The 13,897-nt window shown below is 36.0% G+C and overlaps 1 protein-coding gene across 1 annotated transcript in view; it reads left to right on the forward strand.

Moving 5' to 3' along the window:
* Positions 1-2,323: 2,323 nt before the first annotated feature.
* LOC106870975 (PAX-interacting protein 1) overlaps positions 2,324-13,897 on the forward strand; it is a 51,715-nt gene continuing 40,141 nt past the window's right edge. The window contains exons 1-2 of the mRNA XM_089352500.1: positions 2,324-3,138; positions 8,848-8,985. Coding sequence (XP_089208626.1) covers positions 3,028-3,138; positions 8,848-8,985 — 249 coding nt within the window. The 5' untranslated portion in view covers positions 2,324-3,027. The remainder of the gene's footprint in view (positions 3,139-8,847; positions 8,986-13,897) is intronic.

Below are 13,897 nucleotides of genomic sequence, written 5' to 3' on the forward strand. Positions count from 1 at the left end.
TCCCGAGTTGCTACATGTAGATATGTTGAACTTCCTGTTAAACTGGCTGGGAAAATGTACAACTGATTTGCTACACTGCCTCAATCATTGGTGACGCCATCTCTAAGATAAACGTATTTGTTTTTATGTGTCTTTATGTATAACAACATTTCTGTCTCCTCTTTGACATAAATATCAGCAACATATTGGTGATATTGCTGTAAATGGTTGAAGTAGTAATTATCAACAATAAAATAGTATACATAAAAATACAAACATGCGAGGTTTTTGTTCCCAAAGTGGTATCCATTCTGTCGATGTTCATAGACAGAAACAGAAGGTCATCATATAACCAGTGCATCTTACTTATCTTCTGGATGTTGTTAAAGTTTTATGATAATGTATGATTTTCCAAAACATCCCATGATGAATGCAATCGTGTTGCAGGTTTGTTCGTTGAATTGGCCATGATGTTGTTCTTGTGCTTATCTGGCTCAATAACTAATTTGAAATTCCTCCAAGAAAATTTCAAGTGCATATTTAAAACATTTTAAATAAATATTTGTGGAATTAGTCATCTCCTGGAGCCACGGTATGATTATCAAGTCTTGTGCCTTTCATGTAATTTCAATGTTGTATTTCCTGTCCAGGCATATTTCCAAAGTTGTAAGAATTGTGCAGATTCATCAACATGGACTTCAAGTGGTCTAATACAATGGTAGACTCCTCCTTGTATTTTAAATGTTGTCATAGAGCCTCCTTCTTTTATGGTGTTAGCTCTGAAAGATGTCTTCCTATGTTACGCTGTAACTTCTGATCAACTTTAGAAAATTATAGACTTAGGTGTTGTAGCTATCAATAACATTTTCAGTAGTTCTGGAGATTCATTCAATAAAGTTATGCTAATATTGCCATTAGAACAACACAATGATGATGTATTACCTTTCTATTTCTTTGCTCCACCATAATAACATTTCTCACATGTAAACAATTGCCGCAGCACTGATAGAATAGTTTACATTAGTTCAGCAATTGAAGGGACATTTAGCAAGTTGGCTGCAGAAAATTGTTACTGCTCTTTGGTTGGTGTCTTTTGTTTGTAATAAATGGAAAGCCTGTTTTTCCTCAGCAGACTCTTGTCTAGTCATAGAATACTTAAAGGCATCAATATTGAGATATTCTTGAAATTCTTTCTTGTTTTCCTCCTACCTGTTCCTTGTTCAATGTGAAGGTCTGCCTACTATACAATGCTTGTCGCCCTTTTTGTTTGTTGCCTGCTCTTTGCATATTTAGAAGTATCAGTATTTAGGCAGGATTGCCATTCACTTTTTTTTTCTTTCTTTTTGTATCTCTTGCCGTCAGTTTTCTTACTTTATGGGCTTGGAAAGATCTTTTACCATTGTTGTATCTTGTTTTTTGTCCATCTTCGATATCTATTTTTATAATTGTTCTACTGACTTACCAGTGGCACAATGTGTGTGTGTGTGTGTGTGTGTGTGTGTGTGTGAGAGAGAGAGAGAGAGAGAAAGAGAGAGAGAGAGAGAGAGAGAAAGAGAGAGATTAATTTGACTGACCAACGAAGGGGGAATCGTTTACTGAACCAATCACTTCTAATATATTCTTAAACAGTACATATTTACGAATATTTTAACAATTCCCTTCAAACAATCTGTGCTGTATATAATTGAATAAATATTATAGACACCTTCAGTAAGAGATGTTAGATAATAACATATGTGATTTTGTAGGTGTTTGTTTTGTAATTTTTCAAAGTCAATCAAGTAAGGACACATACACAGGATATGTGTGTGCTTCTGTATCGCGCGCGCGTAAATGTTGTTCCGAAAAACTAATTTCTTCGGATAAGCATCATAGATTATGATGCTGAAAAAGATAAAGAGGGGGATTCCCCTTTTCCGCAATTTTTCAGTTTTGACTATTTTTCAAAAATTATTTCAAATGTGATTTTAGAAATTATGAATAATTTTTGAAGAATTCTAATTTCAGACGTGGAAAACATATTCATCCGAAGAAATTCCGAATTTTGGCGCACTAAATAATTTCTGACTGAATATATGTACATACAAACATACACGCGCACACATGCGTATATATATATATATATATATATATATACACACCTGTGAGCGGAGAGAGAGAGAGAGAGGTCTATGTTTGTGGGTTTGTTGATATATATATATATATATATATATATATATATATATATATATTTGTTTTGCAAGATTTTTTATGTGAAATCGTGTGTTGAAACAGATGTTGTTGTACTTGGGGATGGTCATATTGCCAGTTTAGCCAATAAAAACACACGCACTGTATATTTGGTGTTAAATTTTTTTTTTTTCAGCTTTATATTACATTAATCTTAATCTTAATCTTATTTCGGCCAGAGTTCTTTCGTCACACTTCTGTGACCTCATCAGTGGTCCTTTGTTTCCTTCTTTCTTATGTGTGTCTCACCTTGCTAACTATCAGCCATTTTGTATTTTGTATTCCTGAATAGGAATACAAAATACAAAATGGCTGATAGTTAGCAAGGTGAGACACACATAAGAAAGAAGGAAACAAAGGACCACTGATGAGGTCACAGAAGTGTGACGAAAGAACTCTGGCCGAAATAAGATTAAGATTAAGATTAATGTAATATAAAGCTGAAAAAAAAAAAAAAATTTAACACCAAATATACAGTGCGTGTGTTTTTATTGGCTAAACTGGCAATATGACCGTCCCCAAGTACAACAACATATATATATATATATATATGTGTGTGTGTGTGTGTCAATTTCAAATGGAATGAAACCTCTTACACTGCTAAAAAGAGTAAATAGAAATTACACGAATATGTTGTATTAATAATTCTTCAATTGTTACTCAGGATCATCAGAATAATAAAACTCCAAACAAATAACATAATTTATTTCAACGCCGACTTTTACCAAGCAACTACTGTCTGTATAAGTCGACTAACGAGAAAGAGCGAGATTTTGGCGATTTAGCGGGAAAATAACCACATTGTTGCCGGCTGCAGCGATGACGGTCGACACAAACAAGGATAATTCCAAAGCCGCTATGGCCTTGGAACCACCGGAACGTTTGTTTAAGGATGTTACCTATTATATTGTCGGCAACATCAGCGAAGAGGTAATAATTGTATTTGGTCAATTATTTTATTTTATCAGCCCTAAGTATTGCAATCAACAAGAGTTCTGGTTTTGCTGTCATTTCTCTCTCTTTTTACTCCTCCCCCTCCTTCAGTAATTTATATACACCGCCGGTGCTCGCTACTAGATGCATTGTGGCCATAAAGTCAGGGATCAATTTATAATGCAATCTAACTACAAACTGAATTAACTTTAATTTCACCACCGAAGTTGTATTATCGATTTTTATTTTATATTACTTTGACATTAATACTTCGGTTGAGCGATAGGACAGCACTTATTATTAATTTTTTTTATTTGTAGCTTTTAAAGAGTAGAAAAATGAAAATTAAAACGATGTGTCACTAAAGCCATGTATATATATATATGTATATTAATATGTAGCTGTACTTCCTTTAGTTAAAATTTTATTTTAAAGCAGTTAAAAGTTTACTTTTGATTTATCAATAATTTAAACTTGTTTTTTTTAATGATCTGATCCAAGTTATAGCTGGTTATTTTGAGGTGATCAGCAACAACCCTGTTGAAATACCTTATATAATTTCGACTGATTTCTTTGAAGCGAAGATATCTATCTATACACACACACACACACATATATATATGATTATTTTAGTAAATTAGCTAATAAAATAAAATATTTCGCAGTTAGACAGCAAAAGACATTTCTATAAATTTCTTCCAATCAACCCTGCTTTTCCCATCTAAAATGTCACTTATTTTACAAGAGATCTTGGCGATCTTTCTTCAGAATTTCCTACTATCTTTCTCTCTGGTTTTTAATTTGAATAAAAATTGTATGATTAGTGTTTATAATAAATCAGTTATGGAAAATCGTAAACCCTGTAATATTATTGTTGAAGATGTTGAGATGTGTTTTACATGTGAATATTTATTCACGCTTCATTTGTGCTGAATCTTTTAAAGTGTGGAGATTCTATATTTTTTCATGTGAAATATTTCTACCGATACGTTTTTTTTTATCATCTTGATATATAGCTTCTTTAATTTCATAGAATCTTAAAATATATATATAGTGCGTAGATTTTGTTCAGAGAACGTAAGGGTAAAATAAAAGTACAGATAATATTTTCTTCATAATGAAAAGAATATTAAAAGTAGTTTTCATGAAAATAATTAAACAATTGTATTTAGGAAGATTTATTGGATACATATGTAAAAATATAAAGCAAAAATACGAATATAGCTTTATTTTATTTTAAGAATTCGAACTGCATAAACTGGTTACTAACTTGATTGCATAATATTAGTTTGCTTGAGAAAGAACTATATTGCGGTGTTAGTCTCTGACAAAAATGTCCAAGTTAAGATTTATAAAACGAAACCATTATTATTGTTGATTGGCAGAAACGTTAGAGTGTTGGACAAAATACCTTCCAGTATATAGTTACCTCCCTTCACTTTCAGAGTTCAAATCTCACTGAGGTCAACTTTGCTTTTTATCCTTCCATGGGAGGGGGCGATTTCATAAAGTATCGGTCATGAATTGGAACCGATCACATCGATTATTCCCTCCTTCTACGATTTGTAATTTTGTACCAATGTTAGAAATCAAATAGTGTTAATATTATTAGGGTAGACAATTGAAAAAAACAAACAAAAGAAAACATTGTGGTAGTTCTGAGATCAAATCTAGCTGAGACCAACGTGGCTTTCATACCGCCAGAATCGATACAATGTGCAATTGTAATATATAGAGATCGATTTACTCAATTATGTTTTCTGGCCTTCTGTTAAACTAAGAAATCATTGGGCCAGTCAGTATCAGAAGATATCTTCCCCTCTCCGTCTCGAGTCTCACAACTTACCATGTTTCTACTTTTTCGGTAGGATTCATTGAATAATTGGAAAATATATTCGTAACTGAATCAAAAATTGTTGACAAAATATTAAAATGTGATAAACTCAACAATTTATATTTTAAGTGCGGATCCACTGCGACTTAGTTTTGTTTGAAAAACTTGAAAGGGCACCTCAGCTTTTATCGAATCCTTGACGTTTACGTTTAAGGGTAGAGAAAGCGATGCTGGTTGTCGAAACTATAGCTTTGGTTCTCAAACATATCTAGAGAACCAGCTTCTGTTGTTATTGTAGTTTAGCCTCGAGTCAGTCATGATCGAACAGATCAATGATCAAAGTCATTCCAACCGTGACAATCTTGAGTTTTTGTTTATCTAGGACTACGTTGTCCAAAGTGTGTATTTTTTTTAAACAGTAGTGTGATCGGAGGAAAATTTGGCTACTATTTTTAGCTGTTCGACCGTCCAGGCAGACATTCCCTTCTTTGGTCTTCTTCTATATTTATTTGTTTACCTCTTGTTCTGTCCTGATCAAGCTGACATATGATCTAAAAAGCACTCCAACAGTGTCCATCTTTTCAGATACAGTTGCGGGTTATTCGATTTCTTAACAAAAGTAGAGAATGCTACACTTGCTAGAAATCCAGCAAGTTTAGCGACCTTGTAAAGGTTCCCAGAAGGTGATATCGAACTTGGGTTAGGTCCCTCTGTTCCTGATGTCAGAATGTATAATTTATTTATATTTTTTACTTTAAATGTTCATACTCTACTTTATAATTCATCATGGTGTGTTTCTTATTTTATATAACCATTGCAGATCAACATCATTATCATAATCCTTCACTTTATATTTACTTTTATATCCCAGATTTGTTGTTTTGCCCCACTTCAGCGTTGATGGAACAGATCTGTGATTGAAAGACGTTCCAACTGTGAAAATTGTGAGGGTTTGTGAAGGCCATGGCTGCAAGCCACTTCAAGACTGAGACAGATAATTTTAAAAAATGTACCCTCACCTTTTTAAGAAAGTAAATTGTGATTTATGGGAGATTTAGCTGCTATTTATAGCAGGTCGAGTGACCTTGTGAAGATTCCATATCGTATTTCAGGAATATTGGTTTTGGTTCAGTTCCTACAATGTATGTGTGGGGTGGTGGTGGTGGTGGTGGTGGTGGCAGTGGCATTTTGTATGTGTGTGTGACCAATGCAGCCCCATTTCCTTTTCAGAATTTCTTGATTGATGGGAGTTTGGTTTGTTCTATCCTGCAGACTTCTGTTTGAAATGTCTGGCTACCAGATCTTGAGGATGTAGTGCAGGCATTTGTTGACAAAGGTCTATAGATTATTTTGTGGCTTTGTTGACCCTCCAAGTTTCTGACCTGTAAAGAAAGTAGAATGTTTCATGGTATTCTGTGCACTCTTGAGTTCAGATCTTGCCAATGTCATCTTTGCCTTTCATACTTTCAGGGTTGATAAAGAAAGAAGTACCAAACTAAAGCAGAACTATAAGAATACCAGATTGGTTACTTTATGGTACTTCTGGTATTTTGTATTTTAATAAACTTGCTACATGGCAGTGAAACATGGGCTGTAACTGCTGAGGACATACGTAAGCTCGCAAGGAATGAAGCCAGTATGCTCCGTTGGATGTGTAATGTCAATGTGAATACCCGTCAGAGTGTAAGTATCTTGAGAGAAAAGCTGAACATTAGAAGCATCAGTTGTGGCGTGCAAGAGAGACGATTGCGCTGGTATGGACATGTGGTGAGAATGGAGGAGGATAGCTGCGTGAAAAAGTGCCACACCCTAACAGTTGAGGGAACCCGTAGAAGAGGTAGGCCCAGGAAGACCTGGGCTGAGGTGGTGAGGCAAGACCTTCGTACATTGGGCCTCACCGAGGCGATGACTACGGACCGAGACCTTTGGAAATGGGCTGTGCGTGAGAAGACCCGGCAAGCCAAGTAAGATCGTTGCCAGTGCCCCTGGACTGGTTCTTGTGCGGGTGGCACATGAGATGCACCATTTTGAGCGTAGCTGTTGCCAGTACCGCCTGACTGGCTCCTGTAGGATTTTCGAGCGAGATCGTTGCCAGTGCCCCTGGACTGGCTTGTGCGGGTGGCACATAAAAGACACCATTTCGAGCGTGGCCGTTTTCGTGCGGGTGACACGTAAAAGCACCCACTACACTCTCTGAGTGGTTGGCGTTAGGAAGGGCATCCAGCTGTAGAAACTCTGCCAAATCAGACTGGAGCCTGGTGTTGCCATCCGGTTTCACCAGTCCTCAGTCAAATCGTCCAACCCATGCTAGCATGGAAAGCGGACGTTAAACGATGATGATGATGATGATGATTAACCCTTTCATGACCAACCCGGCTCTGACTCTGTGATACAAATGTTTTGTTTTCAAAAATTATGAATTAAAATCTTCTACCAAATCTTAGTCTCAATTTATGTTCCTAACACTAGCTTAATGACAACTAAGTCATTTTACGAAATTCTTTGTTGTATTTAAAATTAATTGGAAGAAACACAGAGCATCTCAGAAAAAATACAGTAACGAAAGGGTTAATAGCATCAAGCTCACTGGTCTCAGAACATTATCAGTATCATACTTACCAACATTATAGGAAATATAGCTCTGTAGAATTCCATTAAAAACAACATACATTTTAGGGAAGTTATGAAGAAACAAATTTAGTGAGGCACCAACAGGTGTGCTGTCTGATTGAGAAGTTTGCTTCTCAATCATATAGTTTCAGGTTCAGTCCCACTGCATGGCCTCTTGAACAAGTGTCTTGTACTATAGCCCCAAGTTGACCAAAGCCTTGGTTTGGATTTGGTCAATGGAGATTAAAAATATTAAATGTGAGTGTGTGTTCATGTCTCCTCATCTTGACATTGTGTGGTAGTTGCTAATGAATGATACAGTCATAGAAACAGGGTCATTTATTTCCAATATGTTGTGAAAACATGTCCAATCTAGCCATGGGGAATTATCTTGTTTGGTAAGATCTGATGGTTGGTGACAGGAGGGACATTCAGCCATAGAAAATCTACTTCAGTAAACTCCATCTGACCCCTGTAAGCATGAAATGATGATAAAATAATGATATAGATAGTCACTGATGTGCAAAAAATAAACTTGGATTTTTGTAGACATTTGAGGGTACCACACAAGTTGTGTTAATAAAGCCTGTGATTACTAAGATTAATTAAACTGACTTAATTACCTTTTCATAGCATGTTGTGCAAAAACTAAAACACCATATTTTATTCATTATATGTGATAGAAGCAGTATTTGTTCCAAACAGCAATCTATATATCCTACTTAACATGGATATATAATAAGAAAGCCACAATATGGCAATATTTGTTTTAAGAAAGCATCTTGTATGGAAGTGTAACACAAAGGAGTATCAGTAGCCGTGGTGGAATTGCTAGGTCCCAGGATTTCTGCATATTTGCACATCATTGGTAGCAGTGGTAGCAAGTATTCACTATCAACAACAACATCATCATTATCATCAACATTTAACATTTGTTTCCATACTGGCATGGGTTAGGTGGCTTGACAGGAACTGGCTGCTCCAAGTTCCATAGTCTGTTTTGGTTTGTTTCTACAGTTGGATGCCCTTCCTAATGCCAACCACTTTATAGAATGTACTTGGTGCTTTTTACTTGGCACCAGCACCCACAAATTTATATGTCCACTGATATAAAAAAAAAAGTGATTAACAAATAACTAGTTGGTTGGGTAAAAATTTGTTATTATCACACTTCAAGATTTTTTAAAGACATTCTATGATTCCAGAATGTTTCTGTATGGGCCCTGTGTGATTATTTAAATTTAATTTTTCCATATTTTCAGGTTCAAAGAATTCTGAATGCTGGTGGTGCCAAAAAGGATACGTATCTCAGTGAGATGGTTAGCCATGTCATTGCTGATGATGTTGACAATGATGAATATTCAGAAGCAAGAGAATTGTTTGAATTACCTGTTGTCACTGTAAGCAAGCTTTCATTTATTCTGTTATTAATTTACCATAAATGTATAGTGAGTGTTGAGATATTTGTTTCTTTAAACTAAGAATGTCTGACTATTTTGTCTCAATGTACAGCAAGTATCTTCTACCATTCATGGTTTCATGTTGATCAATGCCTTGAGAATTAAATATCAGGTTGTCTCACATGAAATGTATTTGAAAAAGGAAACATTAAAATTGTTTTTTAAGTTTCAGAATATTTATTTATTTAATCACAATATGATCTGTGTTCATGTATGACCTTCTTCCGACATTCCTCTAAGGCATATATTCCATCTTCAAAGAATTTGTCATCTTTTACACTGATAAACTGTTCAAATGCTTCCATTACCCCTTCTTTATTTAAGAATGTTTTATTGCGTATAGCAAGCTCGAAGTGTTTAAATATGTGATAATCAGTAGGAGAGATATCAGGAGAATAAGGAGGATGTGCCAAAATTTCATAATTCAGGCTTTGCAACTTGTGGACCGTAGCTTGAGAAGTGTGAGGCTGTGTATTATCATGAAGCAAAATTGGGCCATCTCTATTCACCAATCTGGGTTACTTCTTTTTTAATTTTTCATGCATGCAATCAATTTACTGACAAGATGTTGCTGTTACAGTTTTTCCTTGTTGCAAAAATGAATAATGAATAACCCCCTTTATTTACCACCATACAGTGACATCAACTTTTTAGGGTGCAATGGTAGTTTTGGGTAGTGTCTTGGTGACTCTCCTGCATCTAACCACTATCCTGTCCTCTTCCTGTTATCAAAGAGTATCCATTTCTCATCACATGTAATGAGTCAATACAAAAATGGTTCTTTCCAACCGAGAAATCAACATGGAACACACTGTAAGGTGTCTGTTTCTTTGAATCTCATTAAGTTGATGGGGAACAAACCTATCCATCTTCTTGACTTCTCCAATTTTCTTCAAGTATCGAGAAGTAGTTGGAGCTCTGATCTGATTTTTTGGACCATTGTTCTTGGATTTTGTTTAACTAAAGTATTCAATTCCATGATGCCGAATAACTGATTTTGGTCTCCCTCTTGGTTCATTTTTAAGGCTTTCATTTCCTGAACAAAGTCTTTGGAACCATCTCTGAACAGTTCTAATATCAACAGAATCATTACCAAAAGCCTGCTTGATGTTTCGTAGAGCTTCGGTGGCAGAGTGACCCAACTTGTATTCATACAAGAAAATCACTCGGTATTTTTCAGTTGTCAACATTGTCATAAGAGCTGTGGGCAGCAATTTTGAATAATGGAATTGTCTAGAAAGAAAAAGAGTTAAGAATAAACACAAGCATATACATACAAAAAATTAAAAGTCCATTTATAGATAACTCATAAGAAATCCATTTAAAATACGACATTTCATGAGACAACCTAATTTGCTTGGTAGTAATGGCTGTGTGACAAGAAGTTTGCTTGCCAACCATATGGTTTCAGGTTCAGTCCCACTGCATGGCACTTGGGCAAGTGTCTTCTACTATAGCCCTGGGCTGACCAAAGCCTTCTGAGTGGATTTGGTTGTTGGAAACTGAAAGAAGCCCATCATCATCATCTTTTAATGTCTGTTATCCATGCTGGCATGGGTTGGACGGTTTCACCAATGCTGGTAAACTGAGGAGCTGTGCCAGACTCCAGTCTGATTTGGCATGATTTCTATGGCTGGATGCCCTTCCTAACGCCAACCACTCCGAGAGTGTAATGGGTGCTTTTATGTGCCAGTTGCATGACACCATATATATATATATATATATATATATATATATATATATATATATATATATGGGGTCGATTTGCTTGACTAAAAGGCGGTGCTCCAGCATGGCCACAGTCAGAAAAACGGAAACAAGTAAAAGAGTAAAGAGACACCTTTACATTGCTGGATAGTTGTAAACAAGTGTCACTATCATGCAAACGATGTCCTTCATTTTCAGTTTTCTCTGACATGTCTGATCATGGAGAAAGTCTACCTTATTTGCAAAAACAGGTGAAGGTTGGTGTCAGGAAAGGCATCCAACTGTAGAAAATCCACCTCAACAAATTCCATCCTATTCATGCTAGCATGGAGAAGTGGAAAATGATGGTAGTGGTGGTGGTAGTGGCGGCTACGGCGGTGGTGGTAAAGAAGTACAGTCCAGTTATAACCTGTTTTGTACAACAGGAATTTAACATCATATGGTGCTGCTACCACTATCAAAATCATTATATTTGCTGTTACTTATTATTGTCATCTTTTCTTAGAATTATTTCCAGTATAGCCACAATCACTTTCTCTGTCAGCACCATCACCACCATCTTCTCCTCCGCCATCACCACTACTATCATTATCTTTACTGTAAAACTAGTTCTTCCACATCTTTTTTTTTTTTTTTTTTTTTCTTTTTATTGGCTAGAACAGTTCTGCATAACAATACTTGGCACCATTCCAAATATGTACAGATATTTGATGTACAAGATCATTTTCGGGTTGTATGTTTTGGTGTCTCTAACATATCTATTCTGATGCAGTCTTTCAAATTCTTTCAGCTGATCTGTTGTTAACTATTTTAATGCCTATTTACTGTTTATATTTTAATTAAAATCTTGAGGTAAAGCTGATTATAATGTTAAGATATTTGGAAATTGCACCAACGTAATATATGACAATATAAATAGGCTAGTTGGTCAACGTTTATATTCTCTTTTACTTGTTTCAGTCATTTGACTGCGGCCATGCTGGAGCACTGCCTTTAGTCGAGCAAATTGACCCCAGGACTTATTCTTTGTAAGCCTAGTACTTATTCTTTCAGTCTCTTTTGCTGAACCGCTAAGTTACAGAGACATAAACGCACCAGCATCGGTTGTCATGCAATGTTGAGGGGGACAAACACAAGCACACAAACATACACAGAAACACACACACATACATATTTATATTTGGATATATATATATATATATATATATATACATATATATATATATATATATATTTGACAGGCTTCTTTCAGTTTCCCTCTACCAAATTCACTCACAAGGCTTTGGTCAGCTCATTGCTATAGTAGAAGACACTTGCCCAAGGTGCCATGCAGTGGGACTGAACCTGGAACCATGTGGTTGACATATATTTTTTTACCTTTTACTTGTTTCAGTCATTGGACTGCAGTCATGCTGGGACATTACCTTGAAGTTTTAGTTGAATGAATCAACCCCAGTGCTTTCTTTTTTGAAGCATGGTGCTTATTCTGTCAGTTTCTTTTTCTGAACTGCTAGGCTATGGGAGTGTAAACAGACCAACACTGGTTGTCAAGCAGTTATGCATACACACATGTGTGCACATACACACACACACACACATGATGGGCTTGTTTCAGTTTCCGTTTACCAATCAGAAGGCTTTGGTTAGCCTGAGACTCTACTAGAAGACACTTGCCTATATATATATATATATATATATATATTGGCATGGCAGTATGCCAACCATGTGATTTTGGTTTTAGTCCCTTTGTGTGGCATCTTGAGCAAGAGCTTTCTATTATAGCCTTGGGCCTGTCAATGTTTCGTGTATGTATCTGTTTATATTTTAAACTTCACAAGTAAATGTACTAAGTTACAGACAGTGATATTTATGTTTCCCTGCTGACGAATTATCCAGTAGCAGCTCTGCATTTTCAAAGACAAATGGAATAAAAATGCCCTTACTTGGAAAAAAAGAGTTAGCGATAGAAGGGCATCTTGGCTACAAAACAATGCTTCAGTAGTATGTGTTTGCTTGACCCAGCTAGCATGGAAAAAGCAGATGTGAAATGAAAATGAATGAACAGACGAATGGTGCGCGCGCGCACACACACACACACACACACACGCACACACACATACACATATGTGTGTGTGTGTGTGTATCAAGCTAAATGAAATCTGGTTGTAGTCAGTGTAGGTGACATGTAATAGGCACCGATGCTGGTGACACGTAAAAGGAATCTGTGCCGGTGACACATAAAAGAGCACCTGTGCCAATGACGTGTAAAAGGCACCTATGCTGGTGACATGTGAAAGGTGGTGACACATGCAAAAGGCACCTATGCCAGTGACACATGAAAGGGCACCTGTGCTGGTGACATGTAGAAGAGATCCAGTACACTCTGTAAAGTGAATAGCATTAGGAAGGGCATTTAGCTGTAGAAACCAAGCCAAAACAGACTATGGAGCTTGGTGTAGCTTTCTGGATTACCAGCTCCAGTCAAACTGTCTAACCCATGCCAGCAGGGAAAATGGACACTAAATGATGGTGATGATGATGATGATATGTATCTCTCTCTCTCTCTCTCTCTCTCTCTCTCTCTCTATATATATATATATATATATATATATATATATATATATATATATATATATATACATATATACACACATACATGCACACATACAGTGAGGTCTACTCTTATACAAATGGTTCTCTAAGCAAACAAATCGAATCATGAATGGTTTTTCTGAAGAAAGTTAAACCTTCATAAAAAGCTGAAATTTGGTCAACAAAGGTAGCTTATCTAATCATTTATTGATTTTATCTTCATTTCTCCATGCTGGAATTGGTTAGAGAGATATTTATTTGAGGTATTATTTCATGGCTGCATGCTCTTCTTGCCGTCAATCTGTCAGAGATTAATTTTTATTCCACTAGACTCAAAAAGTGTAGAGCTACAGAATATATTGTTCGCAGAGAATGTGAGCACTACATCATTTTTTGTTCAGATGGTCTCATGCAAAGCAGCAGAAATAAAAACATTTACACATATGTGCAAGTGTGTGCACGTGCACACACACTCAAAGTTAATTAGGCCAGTCCAGTCGCTTGGTACTTTGGAGTTTCCACAACATACAACTGTTTCTTCAGACAAGTCAGG

The sequence above is a fragment of the Octopus bimaculoides genome, chromosome 5 (genome assembly GCF_046866305.1).
Source record: "Octopus bimaculoides isolate indiv1 chromosome 5, ASM4686630v1, whole genome shotgun sequence".
Taxonomy (NCBI): domain Eukaryota; kingdom Metazoa; phylum Mollusca; class Cephalopoda; order Octopoda; family Octopodidae; genus Octopus; species Octopus bimaculoides.